Genomic DNA, 23,958 nt, shown 5'->3' with positions numbered 1-23,958 from the left:
GGAAGAAAGAGTATGATGTGCAGGGCAAGTATAACTTTTTTCTCAATCATCAACTCCTTATAGATTTAGTTGACTATATTGGGTTTGAAATAGAATGAGTTTTATATATGAATATACATATATTATATTTTGAATGATGATAAACACATCATACATTTTAATCATTTATTTTGAATATCCAAATGACGTGATCTCAAAGATGGGTGGGTGTGGGTTGCTAGGCGCCCCAGCCAGGGCCTGTGTAAGAGACTGATTAGTAGCAATAGTGGTGATGTTTAGATTAATTATTCATTCATGACACTTGTTGGGGTAAAGAAGATGTTCATCTCTGCTCTGTGCAGAAAGGAAAAACTGAACAACCAAAGCATCTGTGCAGTGACTCTTTACCTGCCTTCCTAATGGCATCATCTTTTTCATTTTACCAACACTTAATTCAGTATGGTTTGATTTACCCAACAACACTTAATTCAGTATGGTTTGATTTACCCAACAACACTTAATCCAGTATGGTTTGATTTACCCAACAACACTTAATTCAGAATGGTTTGATTTACCCAACAACACTTAATTCAGAATGGTTTGATTTACCCAACAACACTTAATTATGGTTTGATTTACAGAATGGTTTGATTTACCCAACAACACTTAATTCAGAATGGTTTGATTTACCCAACAACACTTAATTCAGAATGGTTTGATTTACCCAACAAAACTTAATTCAGTATGGTTTGATTTACCCAACAACACTTAATTCAGAATGGTTTGATTTACCCAACAACACTTAATTCAGAATGGTTTGATTTACCCAACAACACTTAATTCAGTATGGTTTGATTTACCCAACAACACTTAATTCAGTATGGTTTGATTTACCCAACAACACTTAATTCAGAATGGTTTGATTTACCCAACAACACTTAATTCAGAATGGTTTGATTTACCCAACAACACTTAATTCAGAATGGTTTGATTTACCCAACAACACTTAATTCAACAACACTATGGTTTGATTTACCCAACAACACTTAATTCAGTATGGTTTGATTTACCCAACAACACTTAATTCAGTATGGTTTGATTTACCCAACAACAAATTCAGAATGGTTTGATTTACCCAACAACACTTAATTCAGAATGGTTTGATTTACCCAACAACACTTAATTCAGTATGGTTTGATTTAACAACACTTAATTCAGTATGGTTTGATTTACCCAACAACACTTAATTCAGTATGGTTTGATTTACCCAACAACACTTAATTCAGTATGGTTTGATTTACCCAACAACACTTAATCCAGTATGGTTTGATTTACCCAACAACACTTTTTCAATATTTTTATTTTCTAATTTGAACCTTTTAATCCATTTAACTAACAACACTTAATTCAGACAGTTTACCCAACAACAAATTCTTGGTTTGATTTACCATTAATTCAGAATGGTTTGATTTACCCAACAACACTGGGTTTGATTTACCAAAACACTTAATTCAGAATGGTTTGATTTACACTTAATTCAGGGTTTGATTTACCCAACATTAATTCAGTATGGTTTGATTTACCCAACAACACTTAATTCAGCCCTATGGGACTCCCAATCACAGCCTGAATGGTTTGAAACCAGGGTTTGTCCCAACAACACTGTATGGTTTGACCCAACTTGCACTGAGATTCAGTGGTTTAGACCACTTAATTCAGCGCCAACTCAGAATGGTTTGATTTACAAAATCCAGTATGGTTTGATTTACCCAACAACACTTAATCCAATTTGAACCTATTTAACTAGGTTTGATATAAACCCAACAACACTTACTCCCAATCACAGCCTAATCAAACCAGGTTTGATTTACCCAGATGCAGTGCCTTAATCCAGTAAAATGTATGGTTTGATTTACCCAACAACACTTAATCCAGTATGGTTTGATTTACCCAACAACACTTAATCCAGTATGGTTTGATTTACCCAACAACACTTAATCCAGTATGGTTTGATATACCCAACAACACTTAATCCAGTATTGTTTGATTTACCCAACAACACTTAATTCAGTATGGTTTGATATACCCAACAACACTTAATCCAGTATGGTTTGATATACCCAACAACACTTAATCCAGTATGGTTTGATTTACCCAACAACACTTAATCCAGTATGGTTTGATTTACCCAACAACACTTAATCCAGTATGGTTTGATTTACCCAACAACACTTAATCCAGTATGGTTTGATTTACCCAACAACACTTAATCCAGTATGGTTTGATTTACCCAACAACACTTAATCCAGTATGGTTTGATTTACCCAACAACACTTAATCCAGTATGGTTTGATATACCCAACAACACTTAATCCAGTATGCTTTGATTTACCCAACAACACTTAATCCAGTATGCTTTGATTTAGCTTTAATATCTATGTTTGTTTGTTTTTGTGTTTTTTTCTCATCATGGGTGCCATTGTCTTTCATTTACATACTGTATTTGTATATGCACAATAAGAAGTGTGTGTATCACAGATATACATGTGTCTTTTGTTTTGTGCTGCTCTGAGGCAGGACTTTGGTAATGAAGACCTGGTCATACCTGGTCTGAATTAAACCCTGCTGCACAGTGGACTCTGTGCTGTTTGGACTCGTTCTAATACAGTAAGAGCCTGTGTGACCCGTATCACTACTAAGGACCTGGTACTGAAGGAGTGGGTGGAAGGACGGAGGTGAGCGGGGTCTGGCCTTACCATACTCACTTCAACCTCACTCACACACGCTCATATTCCACACACACTATCTCACACATATGCATCTCTGTTCAGGTGTAACTGCAACCGGGGTTGGTCTTTTATAATTGTGTTTTTTCTCCCTTAATTTATACACATGTAACATTGTCTTCAAAAGAAAGACACAATGACAAACATGAGATAATAAAAGTGTTTCTGTTGAAACTGGATGTGCGTCTGTTCAATGTTAGCTTTGTGTAGTTTAGCATTACAGAGTGATTGAAATTTTAAGGTGATAACGCTTTTAACGGAGACCGCATCCACGGTCAACACTGCACATATCGGCTTAATCGGATATTTATCGCGGAATCTGTAAACTTCCGCTTTAAAGATTGAATTGAGCCCTTAGGTTACTTAACCGTAATAAACGTGCAGCTAGCTGTTCAAACTACAGTTCTGATAGCCGAGGAATGAAAGAATGTAGCTTAAAACACTCCAATGAGGCCTTTGCAGAGCAGTGGCGCTCTGACTCCCGCTGTTTTCACCAGAGGGGGAAGCTTGCTGTGATGTGCGCTCGCCTGGTCGCTCAGTTTGAACAGTTATTATACGGTTTGAACCGCTTGGCTTAGACCCGGGTGGGGGAGCACTGTTTGAAGGTTGCTTGGAAACCCAAGCAATGCTCCTGTCAATCAAGTCAAGCTGGAAAGGAGTCTACGAACTTTGTTTCATACCATTCAGAAAGTAAGTGTTGCATTTATGGTTACATTTAAACAATGAGAAGGAACAATTTACGCTGCTTATGTTTTAAAAATATGGGCTACCTGGCTGTGTAATGTAAATGTGAAATGTAAAGCTATCGAGAAATGTTGTATATGTCACATTACAGTCTTATTTGCGCACTATGCACACTGTTCAACCAAATGCACATATGCATGGACTTTTCATTAGAGTGCATGAATTCTAATGGAACCACCATCAAATCAACTCAGAGCTGGATGCTTTATCAGATGTGTTTTTTTTAACATTCTTGAAACATTGGAATTTGTAATGCTGTTTCCAAATTGTAAGCCTACAGGACAGCTTTCCTACTCGGTCAGTGGAAGGAATTCCACAATCACTGTAAACTACAAAGTGTAGGTTTGCATGTGAGCTGGCCATAGTGCCACCAGAATGTATTGGCTTCTTTGTGAAAGGAAGCTCAGCAGCCTTAAGGCCCCCAGTCTAAGGCTCTGGGTTTCCAGAGCAACCCATGACCAACGACAAACCCCACTCACCACCGCCAACATTACTTTGCTATTAGGTATTCGAGAAAGTTGTGTCTGTATTTCTGAGTGTGTTTTACAGGAAATGGCCGATGGCAGTTTTGAAGGGGCAGAAAGAGACGCTGCAGAAGACACAGATGAGCTTCTTTACACTGGTCAGATAATGTCCTATCTGGGACTATAGAGACTTCAGACTGAATTCCTCTACCTGTCTTTATTCCTACTCATTCTCATTCCTTCTCTTCTCTCTGGACTAAACCGTTTCCTGGTCCCTATATACCCTCTGCACACTCAGACCTGGATGAAGACAGCAATGCCCCTCTGCCACAGGATCACTGTGACCTCCTCCTAGATGCCATCGATGCCCAGCTGAGCCGCCTGCAGGTCAGTGTGCTGCAGCCATCCTTAGAGTTTCACAGGGTTCCAGACTCGTAATTGTATTTTTGTTTAGTTTGTCTTAAAGGCAGAGTGCAGTCAAAAATGTGATTTTCCTGTGTTTCCACACTATGAGGTTGGAATAACATTGTGAAATCGTGAAAAATTATGACAATTCCTTTTTAGTGTAACAGCTGTTTGAAAAGACTGCCTGAAATTTCAGCCAGTTTTGGATAAATGACAATAGAGGAAGAGAGTTCCAAACCTCTTAGCCCAACAGCTAGTTTTCAGTTTTCCCCTCCCCACTCAGACTACTCCTAGACAGTCCTAGCAAAATACTTGCTTGAGAAATTGCTCTGCTAAGAAGACATTTTTGTACATTTTTTACTAGGGTACTGAATAGTTACCCATAAATGATTTGATATTGAGATAAAAACGTCTGCATTGGACCATTAAAAGTTGTACCATTATGAGTAGCTAAATGTTCACAGATGCAGAGACATAGCAATGGGATTGAAGGTATCTCCAGAAAACATGATTGCCTCAATACAGGTATGTTGTTGTATGTAGTTTAATTTACTACATCACATCTTGAGTGATACTTTTTGTCTAATAGTAACTCTCTAGTATTTTAATATCTCTATTGCTCTCATGCTCTGTTTTATTATAGCTCATCTTAGCAGTAGCCAGTCTGTGAGCAGGGATACAGGACTGGGAAGTACCATCCCCACTAACGACACCCCAATCTCTTGTCTTGACGTGGTACGCTCTGAGACCAGGGACCTATCTTCAGGTGAGAATGTTACATGCAGTGTCCTCTTCAACTTGTCCGAATCCAGTCTTTACAGCCGTTGTAACTTGATCCCTTTTAGAGTGTAACGATTCTGGAATGATCAAGAATCATTTGCCAGAACTGAGCAACCAATACCATAGCATTACCATTAAGGAGAGAACCCTCAAAAAAAGGACTACTGGATATTAGAACTCACTGTCCTTTACAGAGACTCTTCTACCTGACCCTCACCCTACCAACATCACATGACCCAGCCTCTCTCCCCTTCACTGACCTGGACCTTGGTTTAGCCTGGATGTCTCTCACCCCTCTCCCCTCTGCTCTCCCCCCAGAGAAGAGCTCAGGAGAACGGGTGGACCCTGCCGATCAGGAGGAAGAGGAGCAGAGGATAGTTGAAGTGATGAAAGAGGAAGTGGAGGGTGTAGAGTCCCGGAAGGAGCAGTGTCACTGGAGGCTGGAGAGGCTGTTGGGGACTTGTGCCTGTGGAGGAGGAGGGTTAGCAGGAGAGCTGTGCTCCCCTCCAGAAAGTGTCTGCACAGAGGACTTTGCCATGCGCTTCAGGGAGGAGACATTGGTGAGGCTGCCAGACAGGACCAAACAGAGACTGGCCAGAGACTGGAGTAGCAACCTGGGACAGTCCTTTGGAGAGGAAGAGGCTGAAAGGACAGCATTAAAGCAAGCAGGTGGTCTCACTGCTACTGGGGGAGAGGTTGTGGATAGAGGCATGGGTTATACAGAGCTTCCCCATCACATGGACAAGCAACGCCAGGAGAGCCAGACTCATCACAGGCATGGAGAGAGGAGAACTAACTGGAGTGGAAACCTAGGGGCCAGTGAGAGCCACACAAGAGCACCACAGAGGCTTAGTGGTCTTAGCAGGAGTGAATGCTGTCTTCACTCTCTAGTGACTCCACCAGGGGGTGATAGACAGCTGTCAGTAGAGACATGTTCACAGTCTTTTGGGTTACCCCAGCCTGCCACAGGTGAGAGGGCTGACATCCTCCTGCGGTGGGCCTAGTGTCAGAGTTGGCGGTAGTCATCAGAGGGGAAAGGGGACAGTACTCATAGAAGTTAGTCTTATACTGTAAGGCCTCTCACTTATTATGTTCCTGCATTATAATACTGATGCTTCTGTCTGTTTCCACTGGTTCCTGTGTCAGTGCCTGGTCCTCCCAGCACTAGCAGTGTTCGTACAGGGGTTCTCACTGAGGCCTGTTCCAGTCTGGAGCCTGAGGGAACCAAGGAGAACAGGCACCATGCTGCTAGAACCACCACCAGACACCTGGCAGGTACTCTACCACATAGAACATCTACTCTTTTAGCTCATACGCTCTACCCTATGAATTAACATGGCTTCATGTTACGGATATTTGAAGCAAAAAAAGTCAGCTGTCTCTAACAGTAACTGCAGCCTCTTCGTGTCTCCCCCAGGAGTGCCTGTGTGGAATTTTGACACAGTGACCATAGACAGTGACCTGGACTCAGTACGCACAGAGAAGGTCTGGCAACACGTCCACAGCAGGCCAGGTGAAAGGCAGGAGCTAGGGGCTATGACCACCATTCAGAAGGAAAATGAAGTAGTTCACATTATTAAGATCTGTCTTACGTCACCATAGGATACCTGTCAGCCATTCGGTCTGTCAGCCGCGTGGATGGTCTCGACACTGACCAGAGTGACTATGACACACCCACTCTGGAGCCAAGGAATCTCAAGTTTACTCCAGGTAAAACTTTCAGGACTAGGCGTGATTATTGAATGATATTATGCCACTAACTACACTATAACCAAATGTGAAAGTATATTTCTTTGTTTGTTTGTCCTGTGCGAAGCACTGATAGCTAGCAATGGAAATGTGACCAGTGACAGTCTACCTCTTCGTAAAGCACACAAAAGCAGAAGAGACACTCACAGGTAGCCTTCACTGAATCAACTAAATGATGTGACGTCAGTCTGCAATACAATCTGACTAGCCATTCTTTGTTTCATATCCTTCCCTATTGTATCTGTCGTCAGGTGTGGGCTCTCTGTGGATGATGATGATGATGAGGACACAGATGAGGGCTGTGTCCGCTGGAGGAGGAGACGTAGGCCTGACAAGGACACAGGGGGACATGTGTGTACGGTGAGAGCTGGCACAATAACCAACGATAACTCCTGTGGCAGACAGTGAGGCTTTATGTCCATTGACTCTTAGTTATGGGGAAAGCCATCTGTTGATTGATATGCTTGTTAACACTTGTTCACTCCATGTGAGCAGTTATTCTCTAGCTGAGATGTGTAAAAACAGGCCTCCTGATACTTTGTCTCTCAAACCCCTGACTCCACTCAGCAGAGGCCTGGGGGTCGTCTGGAGGAGGTGAGGTCAGACTGGCTACAGATGGAGGAGGAGCTGGCGACCCTCAGACAGGTGAGATTCTACTCACTCTACTCACCTCTCCTGATATTTCCTGAATTCAAGTATTATGCTAAGGATATGTGAGTTTTGTGTCTTGTTGTCTGTGTGTAGTTATCTTTGTTTGTGTTTTAGGACTGTGAGAAGGAGGAGAAGAGGCTGAGGATGAAGAGAGCTCAGCTGTGTGAGACTGAACTGTCCCTCACTGACCTTCTTCAGAAAAGAAAAGTACAAGACAATACCTTCCATATTGTGACTAGTTTCTTGTCCCGTGAATCCATGACAACGGCTAACACTGAGATGTGCTGTGTTCTGTGTCCCAGCATGCCATGCAGGAGTGGGAGCAGCTGCGTGCGGGGGCAGAGCAGATGGAGAGGGAGGGGAGGAGTCTGGAGGCCAGCCTGAGAGACAGCAAGGCAGAAGCAGACAGCACCAGGTATCCACATAATCAACCCTGTTACTGCACTGTATCTCTTTAAATAGAATACAGTTTGCCAAAACAATACTATTAGGAACAGCTTGTACTGTCTACAATTCCTATTCTATACTCACCTCTATAATGTCCATTGCTGATTAGGCTGTACTCACAGTGATGTATTGAGTGTATTGTAGTTCTCAGCTGCGCCGGCTGCAGAGGCAGAGGGACTCCTGTTTGCAGGAGGTCAGGGATCTGAAGGAGGAGCTGGCTGCTCTATGTAAACACAGAACTGCCTTAATGGATGGGACCTGCATGGACAGGGTAACACATGCTTTTTCTAGCCCGCTTGACACCCCCCCCTCTCTCTATTACATTCAAATGATTGAATTATTACCATTTCATGCCCTCTCCCCCCTACCTCCTCCCCCACTGTCTCAGAGAGTGACCAGTGTCAGTATGTCTGTCCTTGAGAGAGAGGAGTTGGACAGACAGCTGAACAGTGCCAAGACAGAGCTGTTTTCCGAGCAGCGGTGCTCTAGACTCAAACTGGACTCTATGCAAGAGGTACAGCATTAGACTGGTGCTCAGAACATATTACAGGGATAGTCACTGCTTTGAATGCGTTTCAATTCGTCTCTCTGCATGTGTGTCAGAAGTTGGACGAAGCTCACGAGGAGCTCCAGCATGTAACAGAGGAGGAGAAGTTACTGAGGGATAGGTGTGCATGTCTGGAGGAGAAACACAGGCTGAAACAGGAGAAGGATGAGGTACCATCTACACCTGTCTACCTTATTATTACCCTTTATCATAACCACACCTCTGACCCTCTATCTGTATCAACATCTCACAGTCCACCGCTCTCTCCCATCCTCTGTCTCGCAGGCAGTGGAGGTGCAGGTGTGTGAGCTACAGAAAGAGCTGGGGGAGAGTGAGAGCAGGGTGGAGAGCATAGTAGCCCAGAAGGAGCTGCAGCTGCTGGGGTTCCAGGAGGAGAGGAGTGCCTTGCAGGCAGAGAGAGATGGGCTCCAGGGGGAGCTCCGCAGCCTGAGGAAGCTGCACAGCATCTCCCTGAGAGAGACCCAGGAGCAGGCACTCACGCAGACGGTGTGTGGGCTGGGTAGTCCTTAGTACACAGTGTCGATGGATGAGTCAGCTTGACTGTGCGTGTGAATGTCCGAATTCCATTTTATAACAGCACTCACCCATTATAAATGTGGGTAACTCACAGTGTGCATGATAGCGTGAAAGCATATGTAGTTAAATGTGTATGTGTGCAGTATGTAAGGGGTGGTTTTGTTTGTCTCCTTTAGCAGCGGGAGCTGGAGCAGCTGAAGAAAGAGTTGGCTTTGTCTCATGAGAAACACATCCAGCAGGTGAGAGGCTCCGTCAACTGGGTTTATTTAACATGAGCAAAGATCCCCATATTTCCTTTATCTGTTCTATCAGAGTCAAACATTTATGTTGTTCTTGCTTCTGTGTGTCCAGGCTCATATTCAAGCTGAAGAAGAGAAAACAGTTTCTCTCAGAGAACAGGCCCTGTCTCACACACAGCACATTGAGTCCATACAGAGCTGCATCCAGGTCTGTATCTCAGGCTGTCCTGTCCTCTGAAAGAATCACACCATACTGTTCCTGGTTCAGTTTCACAGTTTCCTTTGCAGATGAAGGAGAAGGAGTGGTGGAAGCTGAGGGAGGCTCTTAAGGAGCAGAAGGAGGTGATGAGGAGGCGAGAGGAGGAGCTGTGTGCGGAAGCTCAGGAGATGGTATATACTCCTACTTCCTCTGTCTCCTTTTCTGTCAGATGTAATGTAAAACAAATGTGATAACAGTACCTGTTCTCTACCTTAGATGCACGGCACCATAGAGCGTGAGAGGAAGAAATGGGCGGCAGAGAAAGAAGCGGCTCTGCAGTTGCAGTGTGGGATACTGGAGGAGCAAGGCCGGGAGGCTCTGGAGAGAATGAGGGGAGAGACTGAGAGAGAGAAGAGGAATGCCTTGGCTCTTCAAAGCAAAGTGGTAGAACTGAGGACAGTAAGCAGAACCAAGATAGGGCGGGAGGTAGCCTAGCAGTTAGAGTGATGGGCCAGTAACCGACAGGTTGTAGTTCGAATACCCGAGCCAACAAGGTGAAAAGGGCACTTAACCCTAAATTGCTCCAGGTTCACTGTTGATAGTGGCAGACCCTGGCCATGACCCCTCTCCGATGGTGTCTCAGGGGGAGTTGAGATATGCAAAACTACACATTTCCAATTCATACTTGAACATGTGTGAAATAGAGATGTCATTCCTCTCTCCCTCCCCTCTCAGAAAGTGCAGGAGCTGGAAAGTGAGGGCCTTGTGCAACAGAGTGAGCAGGCGTCTGCTCTTGCTGCAATGCGTAGGTCCCTGAGAGAGAAGCACCAGGTTGAGCTACAGAGACTGCGCAGGCACATGGAACAGGTGATGACAGGCGACCACCTTATAAACTAGCATCTGGAGACGACTACATACAGTGTATAGTTTCCAGCAGTGGCGCAACTTTGGTTTTAGAATGCGGGGGGAACATAATTCTTCTTCGTATTATTTGTATTTGTTATATCCGGTCAGATAAAGACAGATAAGCCTACCAGACCGCTCGGAGGCGTTTGCATGGTCCTAAAGCACACCGTTGCCTTGTTGTTTATCACATTCCAATGATAAAACTGGGGGAGACAAAAATGCAATATCAGAATGTGGGGGACATGTCCCCCCCATCCCCAGTGAAAGTTGCACCCCTGGTTTCCAGTGCATGGTTGACATGGTGAACTGACTGGGCTGTGGTCATAGGAGGGCGAGAGGGAATCGTTGAGGCTGGAGCAGGTCGTCCAACAAGCAGAGGAGCAGGCTGGTAGACTGCAGGTGCTGCTGGGGGAGAGGGAGCACATCCACAAGCAGGCCACAGCCAGGCTGGAGCAGCAGCACAGACACTGGGCCCAGGAGATGGGGGCAGAGTGTCAGCATCTTCAGCACCTGCTGGAACACAGTGGGGCCGTAGGGAGCTCCCTTCAGCTCCCACACAGGTAATCTCACACAGACACAAACACACACACTCATATTCTCTCTTATACACATACAGAAGCACACATTTCATTATCAGCATATGCATTTGGATATAATACTGTGTATTCTAATATTTTGGTGGCTCTATATTGGTGCTGTGCTGCAGTCCTACGGTGGCCCAGGCAGTCCAAACCCTGCAGGTCCTCAGAGAGCAGTTGCAGCAGTCAATCAGTCAACTACAGCAGGAGCTTGACTTACAGAGACGCAGCACTCAGCAGCTGAGCCGGGACAAAGTGTGTTCAGGACACACTCACTAAAATACACACAAATGCATACAGATACAGCACATACAAACATGCTTACACTTCTGTTGCGTTACACATGCTGTTAGGAATCACATTTGTGTGCTTTAGGAGCGGGAGTTCCGTATTCAGAGGGAACAGATGGAGACGGAGAGACAGCAGGCTCTGGACTCACTGAAGGAGACACTCATTCAGGTATGGATCTCACTGTCTTTGTGTGACACACACACACACACACACACAGAGTGTACAGTCATATATTACCGCTGCAGGAGCACATTGAGGAGCTGAGCGATCTGCAGCAGGCCCAGGTGCGGGAGGAAGGAGACGAGACAGGAGGTTTGGCTGCGTCCCTGCGCAGGCAGCTGCAGGCCAAAGACCAGGAACTGCGCCGGGTGCAGAGGAGCATGGGACAGTGGAAGGAGCAGACCACTGCACGCCTGGCACGCAAGTTTGAGGAGGAGTTGACAGCCGAACTGGAGAGGTGTGTAGCGTACAATCCCACACTATTTACACAGAGTAGAGCTTTAAAACTCACTTTTGGCCTTCATCCTTATTTTCTTCTGATGAAGATGTGCAGGCTTTGAAAAGGTTGTATCATTAACTGACTTTGGGAAGTGTTCTGTTGTGTTCAGTGTTTTCACTTTTGCCAACCAACAGGTGCAAGGCAAAGTTGTTAAAGGGGAGGTAACTGACTTTACCATTTTGAGACAGCATGTCTAGAGACTAAGCCTAGAGTCTAACTCACTAACTAGTAGTCCCATTCTTCTTAGAAATCATCATAATCATCATCATCATCTCAGGGGGGGTTGAGATATGTAGAGCAGTTCTGTTCAGTAGTTTGTACACTGTAGAGCAGTTCTGTTCAGTAGTTTGTACACTGTAGAGCAGTTCTGTTCAGTAGTTTGTATACTGTAGAGCAGTTCTGTTCAGTAGTTTGTACACTGTAGAGCAGTTCTGTTCAGTAGTTTGTACACTGTAGAGCAGTTCTGTTCAGTAGTTTGTACACTGTAGAGCAGTTCTGTTCAGTAGTTTGTACACTGTAGAGCAGTTCTGTTCAGTAGTTTGTACACTGTAGAGCAGTTCTGTTCAGTAGTTTGTACACTGTAGAGCAGTTCTGTTCAGTAGTTTGTACACTGTAGAGCAGTTCTGTTCAGTAGTTTGTACACTGTAGAGCAGTTCTGTTCAGTAGTTTGTACACTGTAGAGCAGTTCTGTTCAGTAGTTTGTACACTGTAGAGCAGTTCTGTTCAGTAGTTTGTACACTGTAGAGCAGTTCTGTTCAGTAGTTTGTACACTGTAGAGCAGTTCTGTTCAGTAGTTTGTACACTGTAGAGCAGTTCTGTTCAGTAGTTTGTACACTGTAGAGCAGTTCTGTTCAGTAGTTTGTACACTGTAGAGCAGTTCTGTTCAGTAGTTTGTACACTGTTAGCACTAATATGTTTATACAGTGTCATTAACCATCAAAGTTGCACATTAGTTATGCTCTGTCAGGAGAAGGTATTTCCTACAAACTATCTATAATATCTGGGTATGTTTGTGTTGCAGAAAGGCACCTAAGGCACAAGAGGAGAAGCAGAGGAAGCTGGAGAAACTGGAAGGGGAGATGAGACGCATTACTGGGGTAACCATCATCATATAAAACCTGTGGGAGCCTGAGCATGAAGCTACTCCAACAAGTTTTTTTTGTGCTTAGTTTACTGGTTGCTGGTCAAGGCTGGGGTTAACAGAATGTGCAGTTAAAGTAAGGGTTAGGGTTAGCACGGTAGGGCAAAAAGCGTGACATTTTTATTATACTGATTGATTCATTTAAGGCCTAGATTCAATCAGATCAAGCATAGCTGATGTTTTGGCAGATTGAGGTGTCAAATCGGTAAGCGGCTGCCCATGGTCATTGTCACGAAGCCACACCCGTCCCACTCGCGTTAGAAGTTCAGAACGAGCGTGTGGGCTATATAGAAATAATGATGCTCAAATTGAGAATCATTAAACAAAATAATGAGGATTTCTATCGGCCTAATCAAGGTGTAGGTCACACATTCCAGTGTTCGAACTTGTAAACACGGCTGCATGGGATTCCTACTAATGTGAATCAGTGGCAATGTCCTCTATAGGTATAACGCCGGGAGCCGCTTGTGGATTTCACAGGTCAACCTCAGACACGGTCAAAACGCCAGCTATGTGGGTGTTGGCTAACGCAAATCTGATTGAATCTAGCCCTAAATTAGATAAACATTATTTTGAGTTGGAATACATTATTATTTTTGATTTGGGTAAATGTATTATTGTGAGATGGATTAAATTATTATTAAATTAATCAATTAGTTTATTCCAAAATAATAACTACACAAATCAAAATAATTTCATCCAATTCAAATGACCAAACTTGAATTAATCAATAACCCTAACCCTAAAAATAACCCTAACCCTAGAAATAACCCTAACCCTAGAAATAACCCTAACCCTAGAAATAGCCCTAACCCTAGAAATAGTCCTAACCCTAGAAATAACCCTAACCCTAGAAATAGCCCTAACCCTAGAAATAACCCTAACCCTAGAAATAGCCCTAACCCTAGAAATAACCCTAACCCTAGAAATAACCCTAACCCTAGAAATAACCCTAACCCTAGAAATAGCCCTAGCCATAAACTTAACCTTACCTTCATGTCCACACCCCTCCAATTTGGAATGCAATTCTCATCAAATTAATGGGAAGTCTGAAATACGGGACAAATGTAAATAAGTCAGGACATCAGAAAGGGGCTGAAATACAGTTCTGCCCTGAGAAGAATTTGACATCTGGTAACCATAGAGACTACTTTAGGGCCTAGATTGAATTTCTCCTTCTCTTCTCCTTTGTCTTGTCTCTAATCCCCAACCGTTTGCTCTCCTCTCCCATCTCCCTGTCTCCTGTTAGGAATGCACTGACTCTGGAGCTCAGCAATCAGCCTCCTCTCCCTCACTCCACATTGGGGAAGCCCCTACCTCCCCCGGGTCCTCAGACCTGGCCTCCTTCAAGCTACTGCGTCACCTCCAGAGCCGGGTCAAACAGCTCCGTGCTGAGAACCAGGCCCATGCCTGCAGCCCCTCTCAATTGGGCAGGACCCCTCTAGGCAGGGCCCCAATGGAGCTGGCTGGGTCCTATCTGGAGACGGTGAGTTCCATCTGCCAATTGAGTGGGCAGGCAATGACATCCTCTGTCCTACTAATAGTAATAATTTAGTAATAATAATATTATTTGAGGTCCTGATTTAAATGAAGTGCTACTTACAAAGGCATACATAAAGCATTCATAAAGACTTAATAAACACTACATAAATGGGTCACGGATTATCTATAACCGTATGTCATGCTCTGTAAAGGATTCATAAATGTGGCATAACGCTGTGGCATAACCACCAGTGGCAAATGTGACATAAACCAGTGCTTATTAAAAGCTTTATAAATAATATTAAATTGAGGCTTCACAAAGCATCTCCAACCTTGTCATGTCATACTCTAAAACATTTCTAGGAGGGCCCAACCTCTTTCCCTCTTGGGTGTGTAGCCAATATTGGACCTTACCCCAACCTTCCTCAAAATGCTATGCTGCAGGATGACACATGCTCCATAAAGTGCAGTCATGGTAGCCCCATTACACCAGGCACAACATACTTTGATGAAATCCCCCAACATAAGGAATGGAAAGTGGCTTTCTCCTGGAACCAAGTTACATCTTCCTCAGTACACGAACATGCACAGTCACACACAACAATATAACTTGAGCCATACTGTGCGCTGCTGGACTCAGTCAGGTCTTTGTCACATTCACCCTCTCCCGCTGAAAGATCAACCACAGAGAGTCCAGGTTGTATTCAAGGGCTAGATTCTATCAGATCCGCGCTAGCCAACACCTGGTTGTTATGGCGATGTCGGAGGTGGAACTGCATTAGAGCTGTCAAATCCACAAGCTGCTCCCTGTATTATACCTAAAGTGGACCTTGCCATTTGTGACAATGACGAGCAGTCACTCACCAATTTGACAGCTCTAACACAGTTACACTTCCGACACAGCCAAAACACTGTCTGCTATCGCGGGTCAGTGCTTCATCTGATTTGAAATTAGGCCTAAGCCCTGGTCTCATGGGAACAGAAAAGGAACACCTGGTTGTTATCCCAAACTTGTCTCTGAAACACACACACTTTGCTGGTCCATCAACCCATCCAAATACCCCTCACTCCCTGTGGCCTGTGGATCATGAGAGAACCTTGGTAAAAGGGCAGAATGTTTGTAACATATTTATTGACACTCAGGGATCGTCAACTGGCAGCCCGCAGGCTAAATTCAGCCTATGGATGATTTTAATTCTGTTACTCAGAACACATACAGTGCTGTGAAAAAAGTATAACTCAGCAACCTTTGTGGCCTTTCAAGCATGAACTGCTCGTTTCAAGTCATGCCAAAACATCTCAATTGGAATTAGGTCTAGAATTCCAAAACATCACATTTGTTGCTTTTTAGCCATTTTCATGTAGACTTGATTGTGGATCATTGTCTTGCTGCACGACACAGCAATGTTTCAGCTCACAGACAGATGGCCTGACATTCTCCTGTATAATTTTCTGATAGAGCAGAATTCTTGGTTCATTCTATTAAGGCAAGTTGTCCAGGTCCTGAGTCAGAAAAGGTTCCCAAACCATCATACTACCACCACCATGCTTGACCGTTGGTATGAGGTTCTTACTGTGGAATGCAGTGTTTGGTTTTCGCCAGATATAATGGGACCCATCTCATCCAAAAAGTTCTAATTTTGTCTCATCTGTCCAAAGAACATTTTTTTCAGAAGTCTTGATGATCATCTTTCTTCCAGGTGCTTTTTGGCAAACAGGAGTCCACATTTTAGATGAGATGTATCGCATTATGTCTGTACATAAATGCTTTATATCATAAGAGGCTGTACTTACTTTGAAGTCAGACATCTTCTGTTATCCATAACACCTATATAAGGCTTAAGGTCGTAAACATTGTTAGGCCGCCCATCATAGAAACATTTTACGAGGATAACATGACAAGGCTATAGGTCTATAATCTATAGATTGTCTCATCTAGCTTTGTGAAGCCTTTATTAAGCAGTGCTTATGTCACTCTTTAAAAAGCACTGGTTTATGTCACATTTGACATGGGTTGTTATGCCACACAGTTATGCCACATTTATGAATCCTTTATAGAGCATGACATACGTTTTCTAAGTGACCCCAAACTTTTGAACGGTAGTATATGTTTACTTTTACTCAAGTATGATAACTGTGTACTTTTTCCATCACTGTGTAAAACATGCTTCAGTGTATCGTTGTGTTGGCATGGTTTATGATGTTTCACTAAGGAGAAACAATGTGTGTGGTGGGTGACATTTTTGAAAAGTTGAACGTATTCTCTGGAGTAATAGGTATATTCTATCTGTAATTCTTATGCAATCAGATCACACCATCCCAGGAATGCACTCAGTTTTGGAGTCGTTCCCGTTCCAGGACAGTACAGGGTGAAGGATTGTGAGCTTTGCCAGATGACGTGTGTGTGTTTGTAAAATGAATTACTGGAGGACAGCAATCTCAAATCATTTCAAGGTACTCCTGAAAAGGATGACACTACATGATCAGGGTAAATGGCCTCAAGGTCAAAATGGGTTAAGTTGGCATTCTTCTGCCTTTGGAGGAATTAAGTCTTACTGCTAGACTAAAGGTTGGGGACTGAGTGAATGTTTGATGAACTAACTGACATGTCTGCATAGTGCCCATTCCGGAGCTGTGACTCTTTAGGCAGTGGGATCAAGCTGAAATTAGGACCATTTGAAGAAGAAAGTCATCTTGTGTCAGTTTCTTTCTATGTTGCAACAGAGCTATTGTAATTATTATGCTCAATGTACACTCACAGGACAGTTTATTGGGTGCACCTATTTAGTACAGGGTCGGACCCCCCTTTGCCTCCAGAACAGCCTGGATTCTTTGGGGCAAGTTGGAAACGTTCCACAGGTATGTTGGTCCATGCTGAAGCAATGGTGTCATGCAGTTGCTGTAGATTGAACGGCTGTACCATTGACAACAGGCAGGATGGGTCCATGGACTCATGCTACTTACGCCAAATCCTGACTCTGCCATCAGCATGACGCAACAGGAACCAGGATTTGTTGGACTAGGTGATGCTTTCCACTCCTCAGTTGTCCAGTGTTGGTGATTGTGTGTCCACTGGAGCGGTTTCTTCTTGTTTTTAGCTGTTAGGAGTGGAACCTGGTGTGGTCGTCTGCTGCAAAAGCCCACCTGTGAAAATGATCGACAAGTTCTGAGTTCCGAGATGCCGTTCTTCACACCACTGTTGTACTGCGCCATTATTTGTCTGTTTGTGGCCCGCCTGTTAGCTTGCACAATTCTTGCCATTCTCCTTCGACCTCTCATCAACGAGCTGTTTTCGCCCACAGGGCTGCCACTGACTGGATGTTTATTGTTTGTCGCACCATTCTTGGTAAATCCTAGACACTGTCGTGCCTGAATAGCCCAGGAGGGTGGCCGTTTCTGAGATACTGGATCGTCCTGGCACGGACAATCATACTACGCTCCAAGTCGCTTATGTCACTGGTTTTTCCCCATTCTACCATTCAAATGGACAGTAACTGAATGCCTTGATGCATGTCTGCCTGCTTTATATACCAATCCACAGCTACGTGATCCATTTTTGTGAACGGGGTGGTATACCTAATAAACTGGCTAGTGAGTGTACACTATTTTGTTAGGACCTGGAATAAACTTTAACATCTGTGATGTTTTCATACTGTATGTACTGTTGTCCCTTTGGCATTAAAACATTGTACATGAACACCAAAAGCAATAAAGAATTTATTTAGAAACAAATCAAGTTCAACTAGCCAATGTTTCTGTTAAGGTGCATATGAGAGGATTACAATGAGTGTACAATGATGGTGAATTTTAGTACATTCATTATTTTTCACATTATTGTAGGAAGACCAACTTTATTCTTGAATGCGGGAACAAGGACCAAACCACCTTTAAACAGTAACCGTTCTTAAAAACATAACCCAACTGGGGCTAAAAGATGAGTATAAAACTTTCATACTGACATTATCGGAGCTCAATGGCCCTTCTTCCCTTTGAATAAAGTCGAATGAATTACATCCTTGTCCTTTGTAAACCAATGCATTGGCTAAGCACAGATCATATTTACTTGCATTTAATGTAACTACAACAAAACAGAGACTTCTCCAAATAGGCTAAGCAGTCTGCTATGAAACAGTTGTTACATTAGAGTTAGAACATAAGGTACTAGACAATTCCCAAACATCAGAAATGCTTGACGTGTGTTGCCACTGGTCTTAAAGCTTCAACATAGACATTTAATTTAAGGGATAGTTCAGGATTTTGGCAATTAAGCTCTTTATCTACTTTCATGCTAGCTGATCCCAAAGACTTCCAGTCTTTGCGCTAACGCTAGTTAGCATTGGCTCGTGAAACTACCTCTAACTTCCTTCATACTGGACGCAGACATAGAAATGGTATCCACGAGTACTTACTTATGAATACTTATTGACTCAGCTTTGAATTTTTGTAATAATTTGTAAAAGTTTAAAAAATATATATATATAATTCCACTTTGACATGATAGGTAGGGTATTATGTGTAGGCCAGTGATACAAAATCTCAATTGAATCCATTTTCAATTCAGGCTATATCACAATAAAATGTGGAAAAAGTAAAGGGGTGTGAATAATTTCTGAAGGCACTGAAAATGACCAACATCACCCAACTTTAGAGTAGTTAGAAGGTCTATTTCCCTGCTGTTGTGAGGAGCTGGCTACTGTACTACCTGGAGCAGAATATGTGAGCTGAGGTGTGCAGTCGCTCTTGGCACTCCTATATTATTTTTTATTATTTCAAGGCTATAGCCTACAAAGAAATACATTGTGAAGCATTTGCGAGTGCAACACTAGGCTGGTAGGGACATAAAGCGCTCAGTATTTAATTGTATTAAATCATTATAGCCATTAAATTGTGCATATTGGCTGTGACTTACTTAGAATGAAATACAAATTAAATAAAAATGCCTTATTTGACTCAGTGCCTTTGAATTCATTTTTAGAAACAAGAGATTGGCCAGTTTGTGGCTTCAGGCTCATGCGATAGTGCCTGGAGAGCAGGCCAGCAGCGGAGAATATCCTCTCCGCGGTTACAGAGCCACTGGGATGATAAACACCCTTTTGGCCACTCTTGCCAGGCTGGGCAGAGATGTATTTTTTTATATATAGGTAGGCCTAAAGGTTCAGGCAAAATAACCTAGTCAAAACAGAAAGCTCCTTGAAAGCGGGAATATGCCAGGCCTATTGGACCAAAATCAACGATGGCCTATTGTATAGATAATTGTTTTTACAAAACATTTAAGAGATCAGATTTTTTGTTTATAAATACTTTTCTACAATGACACACTTTGCCAGCTACCCACCTCGTTCCTTTCTGTTAGCATGTGCATATAGTAAGTACACCATCATGCTTTTGGGATACGTGTCTTTTCAGATTCCACAATGATTCTTTAGTTGAGGACACTACATCACTGCACTCCCTTTCCTGCTCACCTTGATTTTGCACCTGTGTGTTTTATCAGTTTCTTTATGAAATTATTTAGTGAACTCCATGACAGTAGCTAAAGCAAGGGTATATAGCAGCACACAAGTAGCATACAAATGCATGCTGGGCCAGGCATGTCCTGAGCTCGTGAAGTGAGCGCTATTGGAGCGAGAAGGCTGACGGTCCAGCCTTTGGGAATCTAGCTCCATGCTCCAGTCAAATGGGCACGGTCAGCTCCTCAGTCCACTCAAGCTCCGCTCACATACTCTGACCTGGAGACTTCCAGAAAAAAAGATAACGACATGCTAACTTCCATCATCTCCAAACTGCACGCAGACATAAAAATTGTATCCATGAGTTCTTCCCACTCTGGGTAAGAAGAAAAAAACGACAACAAACCCAACATTCATTTACGTTGTGATGCAGTCACGACCACAAGTCTATTTTTGATGAGACTGAGTTTATTTACACTTTGTAGTCAATTCTGACAGTAGAATACATGTTTCTGACTCATATTGATGACACATAGGGCTGTTTTCTAAATGAGAAGTTGTTTTTTTAGAGGCAGTTGCTATTTACATCCAGTATTATCTGACTGTAACACAAAGAAAGTGGGTACTTGCCCTCTTTTGGCCAAGTGGTATACATGTGCCATGCTGCCCAACAGCCTGGTCTTGATCCAAAGCAGACGTTCATATCACTGTGAAGTTTTGGATCTGTCTATGCAGTTTTTTCTGTCTCTCCATGGCTTCTCTGAGGGTCCAACCAAGTGAACCAAGGCTGAGACCTGTAGCTACTCTGGGCATTCCTGATGCTGGGTCTCAAAAGCCCTACAGCTCCATGTCCTCCTCTCCAGAGCTGTGGGCCCCGGCCCCTGGGTTGCAGTACAGAGGGGAGTACGTCTCCCCTGAGGGGTTTGTGGGGTTGAGGGGAATCTGAGTGGTAGGGGCACTGGGGGTCGGCGGCTGCCTGCTGGTAGTCTGCTGCTTCCTCTGCAGGGAGTCTTTCAGCTTTCGAGCCAGCGCATCCTCTGGGAGGCGCCATACTACCAGCTCCATACAGGAGTGGCTCCTACGGGAACAGGAGAGAAACAGGTGAGACAACGGGACTGAAAAAGAGAAACAAATAGTAGACACCTCCCTAAATTCTAACGTTTATTCACTACTGGCTACCATGACAGACGGGTTAAGGTTCTACGCTAACTTTTCCCACTGTTGGCACTGATGCTATCAACTTTTTCAGTTGGTGGTAACAGCACATGATTTATTCACACCAATTTTTTTAAATTATTATGTGCCTGCATTCCATACAGAACCAGGCTAATAATGACTAGACATATTTTAAATGCCCATACCCTTGAGTGCTTACATTGATTTGGATAGATTTAGTGTAACAGCAAAGAAAATAGATTATTGTAACAATGTGATCAGTATATTTACTGCAGATTTTAAAGTGCCACGTGTTCTTTTCTGCGAAATCCTTGAGAGCAGAATTTGAAAAAACAATACTTGATACCAAAACGATACCATAGCAACAAAAAAAGAAAGTGGGGAGAAGGACTGTGATTTCATTTTTTTAAATAGAAAAACAACAAAACAGGATGTTTTGTTAAATTCAGGTTCACACCAGCCAGACAGTTGTGTTTGCTAGTGGTGTTTCTGTAGCAACCTTGTGATGGAGTTTTCAAAGCAAAAGGCCACTGGATTGATGCAAATAATTATGATTTGTCAGTGCCAACTGAAAGCTACTGGCATGGATGAGAAAAATACTGTCCCAGGTCAAGAACAGACAGGAAAACGAATGATACGTGCATAATTTCAATAGCTGGTGATTTTATCTTTAATTTACATGCTGAGCAAATAGCCTATACAGAGTTCATACAGACAATGGCAAGTCAAATTAAAAGGACTTGGACTTTTTCAAACACTTAATTGTTATTTTCAAGGGCCTAAATTGCATATTTAACTGTTGTAATAGCCTATAGAAAATAATAACCCCCTTCCTTAAGGTGGGTATGTATTACCATCAAACCTTGCAGGTAGGTAGGTACTTGAGTTAAATGTTCCTCTGAGGTGCAGGATGAGAAGGAGAGGAGTACTTACACAGACTGGGCCACAGTGTGGGGGAGAATGTCACTGATGCCACGCTGAAGCCCCTCCCTCAGACTGTCAGACATCACCAGCACTGGCCGCCTGGGTGCTGGCTCCACATCCAGGTCATCATCATCATCCTCCAGACTGATCCTGACAGAAAAATATTAACTTCACTGTATGACAGTGTGTATGCAGAGTGTGTAGTGCATGGTGAAGACAAAAAAAATGGTGGTAATGCTTATACAAGTTAGTCAGTACCAATGCACATTGCAATTATGATGAGTTATGGACAGTAACAGAAACTGGAATCTCCCACATTGCCCTCATAAGGTCTCTCATAGCTAACCTTTCCTCAATCTCCTGCAGTCTTCTATGAGCAGACTCCACCTCGATGCAGGAGCCTTCTGCTTCTGGACAGACCAGATGGGAGGGAGACCCGGATATGGGCAGCCCCAGGTTCTGAGTCCCCAGGCAGTGCTGGGGAGGTGCTTGGCTGGCTGATTCAGGTAGAGGGGGGCCATTGTTGCCTGGTGGCCAGATCTGACACACATTATGGCTGAGGTCATCCAAAGGATCGCATCCTACATCTCCCATCAGCCTCCTCTTTTTGGCACTGCATCCTCTGGAGAACAAACACATTGATTTGGAGTAAATAATTTGTCCTTTGAAACTAACATGTGCTGCAGAATAAACACTGCTGTTCATTTTATAGATTTTTCCTATTCTTAACTCACTCATCATCTGTTCTCCTCCTGTGCTTTCTCAGGCATCTTCTCTCCCAACTCCTGAAGAAATAACAATAAATGTAATGACAACATGCTAGCAAGTCTGAGTCTTGCAAATCTCCTGCAAAGCACATGGTTGTTACATCTGTGTGTATTGTGCAGCGCTCCCATCAGTAGACTCTACTCACGTGCTTGGGGGCGACACTCCCGGCAGGTGTTGACGGGTATTTGCAGGACCAATATTGATCCCCATTTCAGGGACATTGATTAAGCCAGGGAATAGGTACATGGCAGGCAGAAAGCCCAGCTCGCTGCTCATGGGGCAGGGATGATGCTCCTGGTTTATTTGAGGTGGAAGGGTTGAACAAAAGCCTCAATGGTAGATGAGCAGACATAAACAAGGACGATACATTGAGTTCTAGAAGGCCAATTTAGAAAACAGAAATAGATTATTATAGAAATTAACAATTTTAGGCACGTGTGTAGCTGTCAGTAATGAACAGTTGGATATAGCTAAGTAAGATGTTTTGGTACAGCAGGCATAGCTGTTATTTTGGTCACCAATCCATCATAACAAATATTACAGTTAGTTACTGTACTGTAAATAATGTCGACTCGGGTAGCTACTTACGCAGAATCTTGTAAATTGTCACTCTTCTAGTCTAGCGTTATGGTAAAGTTATCAGGTCCTGACATTTAACTAGTTTACATAACGTAGACAGCCACAGGGTTAGTTCTGTATAATATTTGGTAGCTAGTTAGCAAGCTTGCTAAAATTACTACCAACGTTAGCAAGCTAGCGGATTCAGCTGACTAGCTGCCTATCAAACTTAAATTGCAAGGAATAAATGCAGTCTTTAACATTACATAAAGGTAGCCCTTAATAATCAGTAAATAATGGCTTGCCTTGCACTTCTACAATATATTTGTCTTGGGCTACGTGTGTATGTATGGCTAGCAAGCTAACTAACTAACTTAGGTAGCTAGCCAGTTAGCAATAAGCGTACCCGCCCCCTGCCTGTTATTGTTGTTGCTTGTGAACCCATGTTGCAGTTTGAACGCTTGAACTTCGAACGTTTGAACGTATTTAGCTAACAAACATACCTGTATAACTTTAACTGCGTTTATCTACCTCTTTATTTTCGCTGTCACATTTTCAGCTTTTCTGAGAATAAATTGAATGAATGCAGTGAAGTGAGGTGCTAAGAACCACCAAAACAATGCGCAACTGCTGATGAAGAATCTAATCGAGCAAAAAA

The 23,958-nt window shown here is 43.3% G+C and overlaps 2 protein-coding genes across 7 annotated transcripts; one reads left to right on the top strand and one right to left on the bottom strand.

Moving 5' to 3' along the window:
* Positions 1 to 3,129: 3,129 nt before the first annotated feature.
* Positions 3,130 to 18,156, top strand: si:ch211-102c2.8 (trichohyalin). 2 transcript variants are annotated; one of them, XM_065011589.1, is made up of 28 exons: positions 3,130 to 4,131; positions 4,272 to 4,360; positions 4,843 to 4,903; positions 5,022 to 5,144; positions 6,305 to 6,433; positions 6,576 to 6,671; positions 6,761 to 6,868; positions 6,975 to 7,056; positions 7,159 to 7,267; positions 7,478 to 7,552; positions 7,673 to 7,765; positions 7,861 to 7,973; positions 8,150 to 8,276; positions 8,394 to 8,519; positions 8,609 to 8,722; positions 8,838 to 9,059; positions 9,266 to 9,328; positions 9,441 to 9,536; positions 9,617 to 9,718; positions 9,804 to 9,986; positions 10,263 to 10,394; positions 10,761 to 10,993; positions 11,140 to 11,266; positions 11,387 to 11,470; positions 11,548 to 11,759; positions 12,823 to 12,898; positions 14,192 to 14,428; positions 16,733 to 18,156. In XM_065011589.1, exons 1-28 carry the CDS (start codon positions 3,885 to 3,887, stop codon positions 16,805 to 16,807), a joined length of 3,534 nt encoding a protein of 1,177 aa, XP_064867661.1. In that variant the 5' UTR covers positions 3,130 to 3,884; the 3' UTR covers positions 16,808 to 18,156. The 2 variants fall into 2 exon arrangements, with proteins under 2 accessions (XP_064867661.1, XP_029493809.1); XM_029637949.2 differs by having other exon boundaries at positions 7,475 to 7,552.
* Positions 18,129 to 23,951, bottom strand: LOC115111648 (coiled-coil domain-containing protein 117-like). 5 transcript variants are annotated; one of them, XM_029637945.2, is made up of 6 exons: positions 23,832 to 23,951; positions 22,888 to 23,071; positions 22,709 to 22,759; positions 22,321 to 22,596; positions 21,984 to 22,124; positions 18,129 to 20,952 (listed from the first exon to the last, which is right to left on the bottom strand). In XM_029637945.2, the coding sequence occupies exons 2-6, from the start codon at positions 23,016 to 23,018 to the stop codon at positions 20,712 to 20,714; spliced, it is 840 nt and encodes a 279-aa protein (XP_029493805.1). In that variant the 5' UTR covers positions 23,019 to 23,071; positions 23,832 to 23,951; the 3' UTR covers positions 18,129 to 20,711. The 5 variants fall into 5 exon arrangements, with proteins under 5 accessions (XP_029493805.1, XP_029493806.1, XP_029493801.1 ...); XM_029637946.2 differs by having other exon boundaries at positions 22,888 to 23,036; positions 23,832 to 23,944; XM_029637941.2 differs by having other exon boundaries at positions 22,888 to 23,036; positions 23,331 to 23,936.
* Positions 23,952 to 23,958: the final 7 nt, after the last annotated feature.

This window comes from Oncorhynchus nerka, linkage group LG27, assembly GCF_034236695.1.
Source record: "Oncorhynchus nerka isolate Pitt River linkage group LG27, Oner_Uvic_2.0, whole genome shotgun sequence".
NCBI classification, from domain to species: domain Eukaryota; kingdom Metazoa; phylum Chordata; class Actinopteri; order Salmoniformes; family Salmonidae; genus Oncorhynchus; species Oncorhynchus nerka.
Note: the sequence above shows the minus strand (reverse complement) of the source record. Positions and strands in the feature narration are given on the sequence as shown.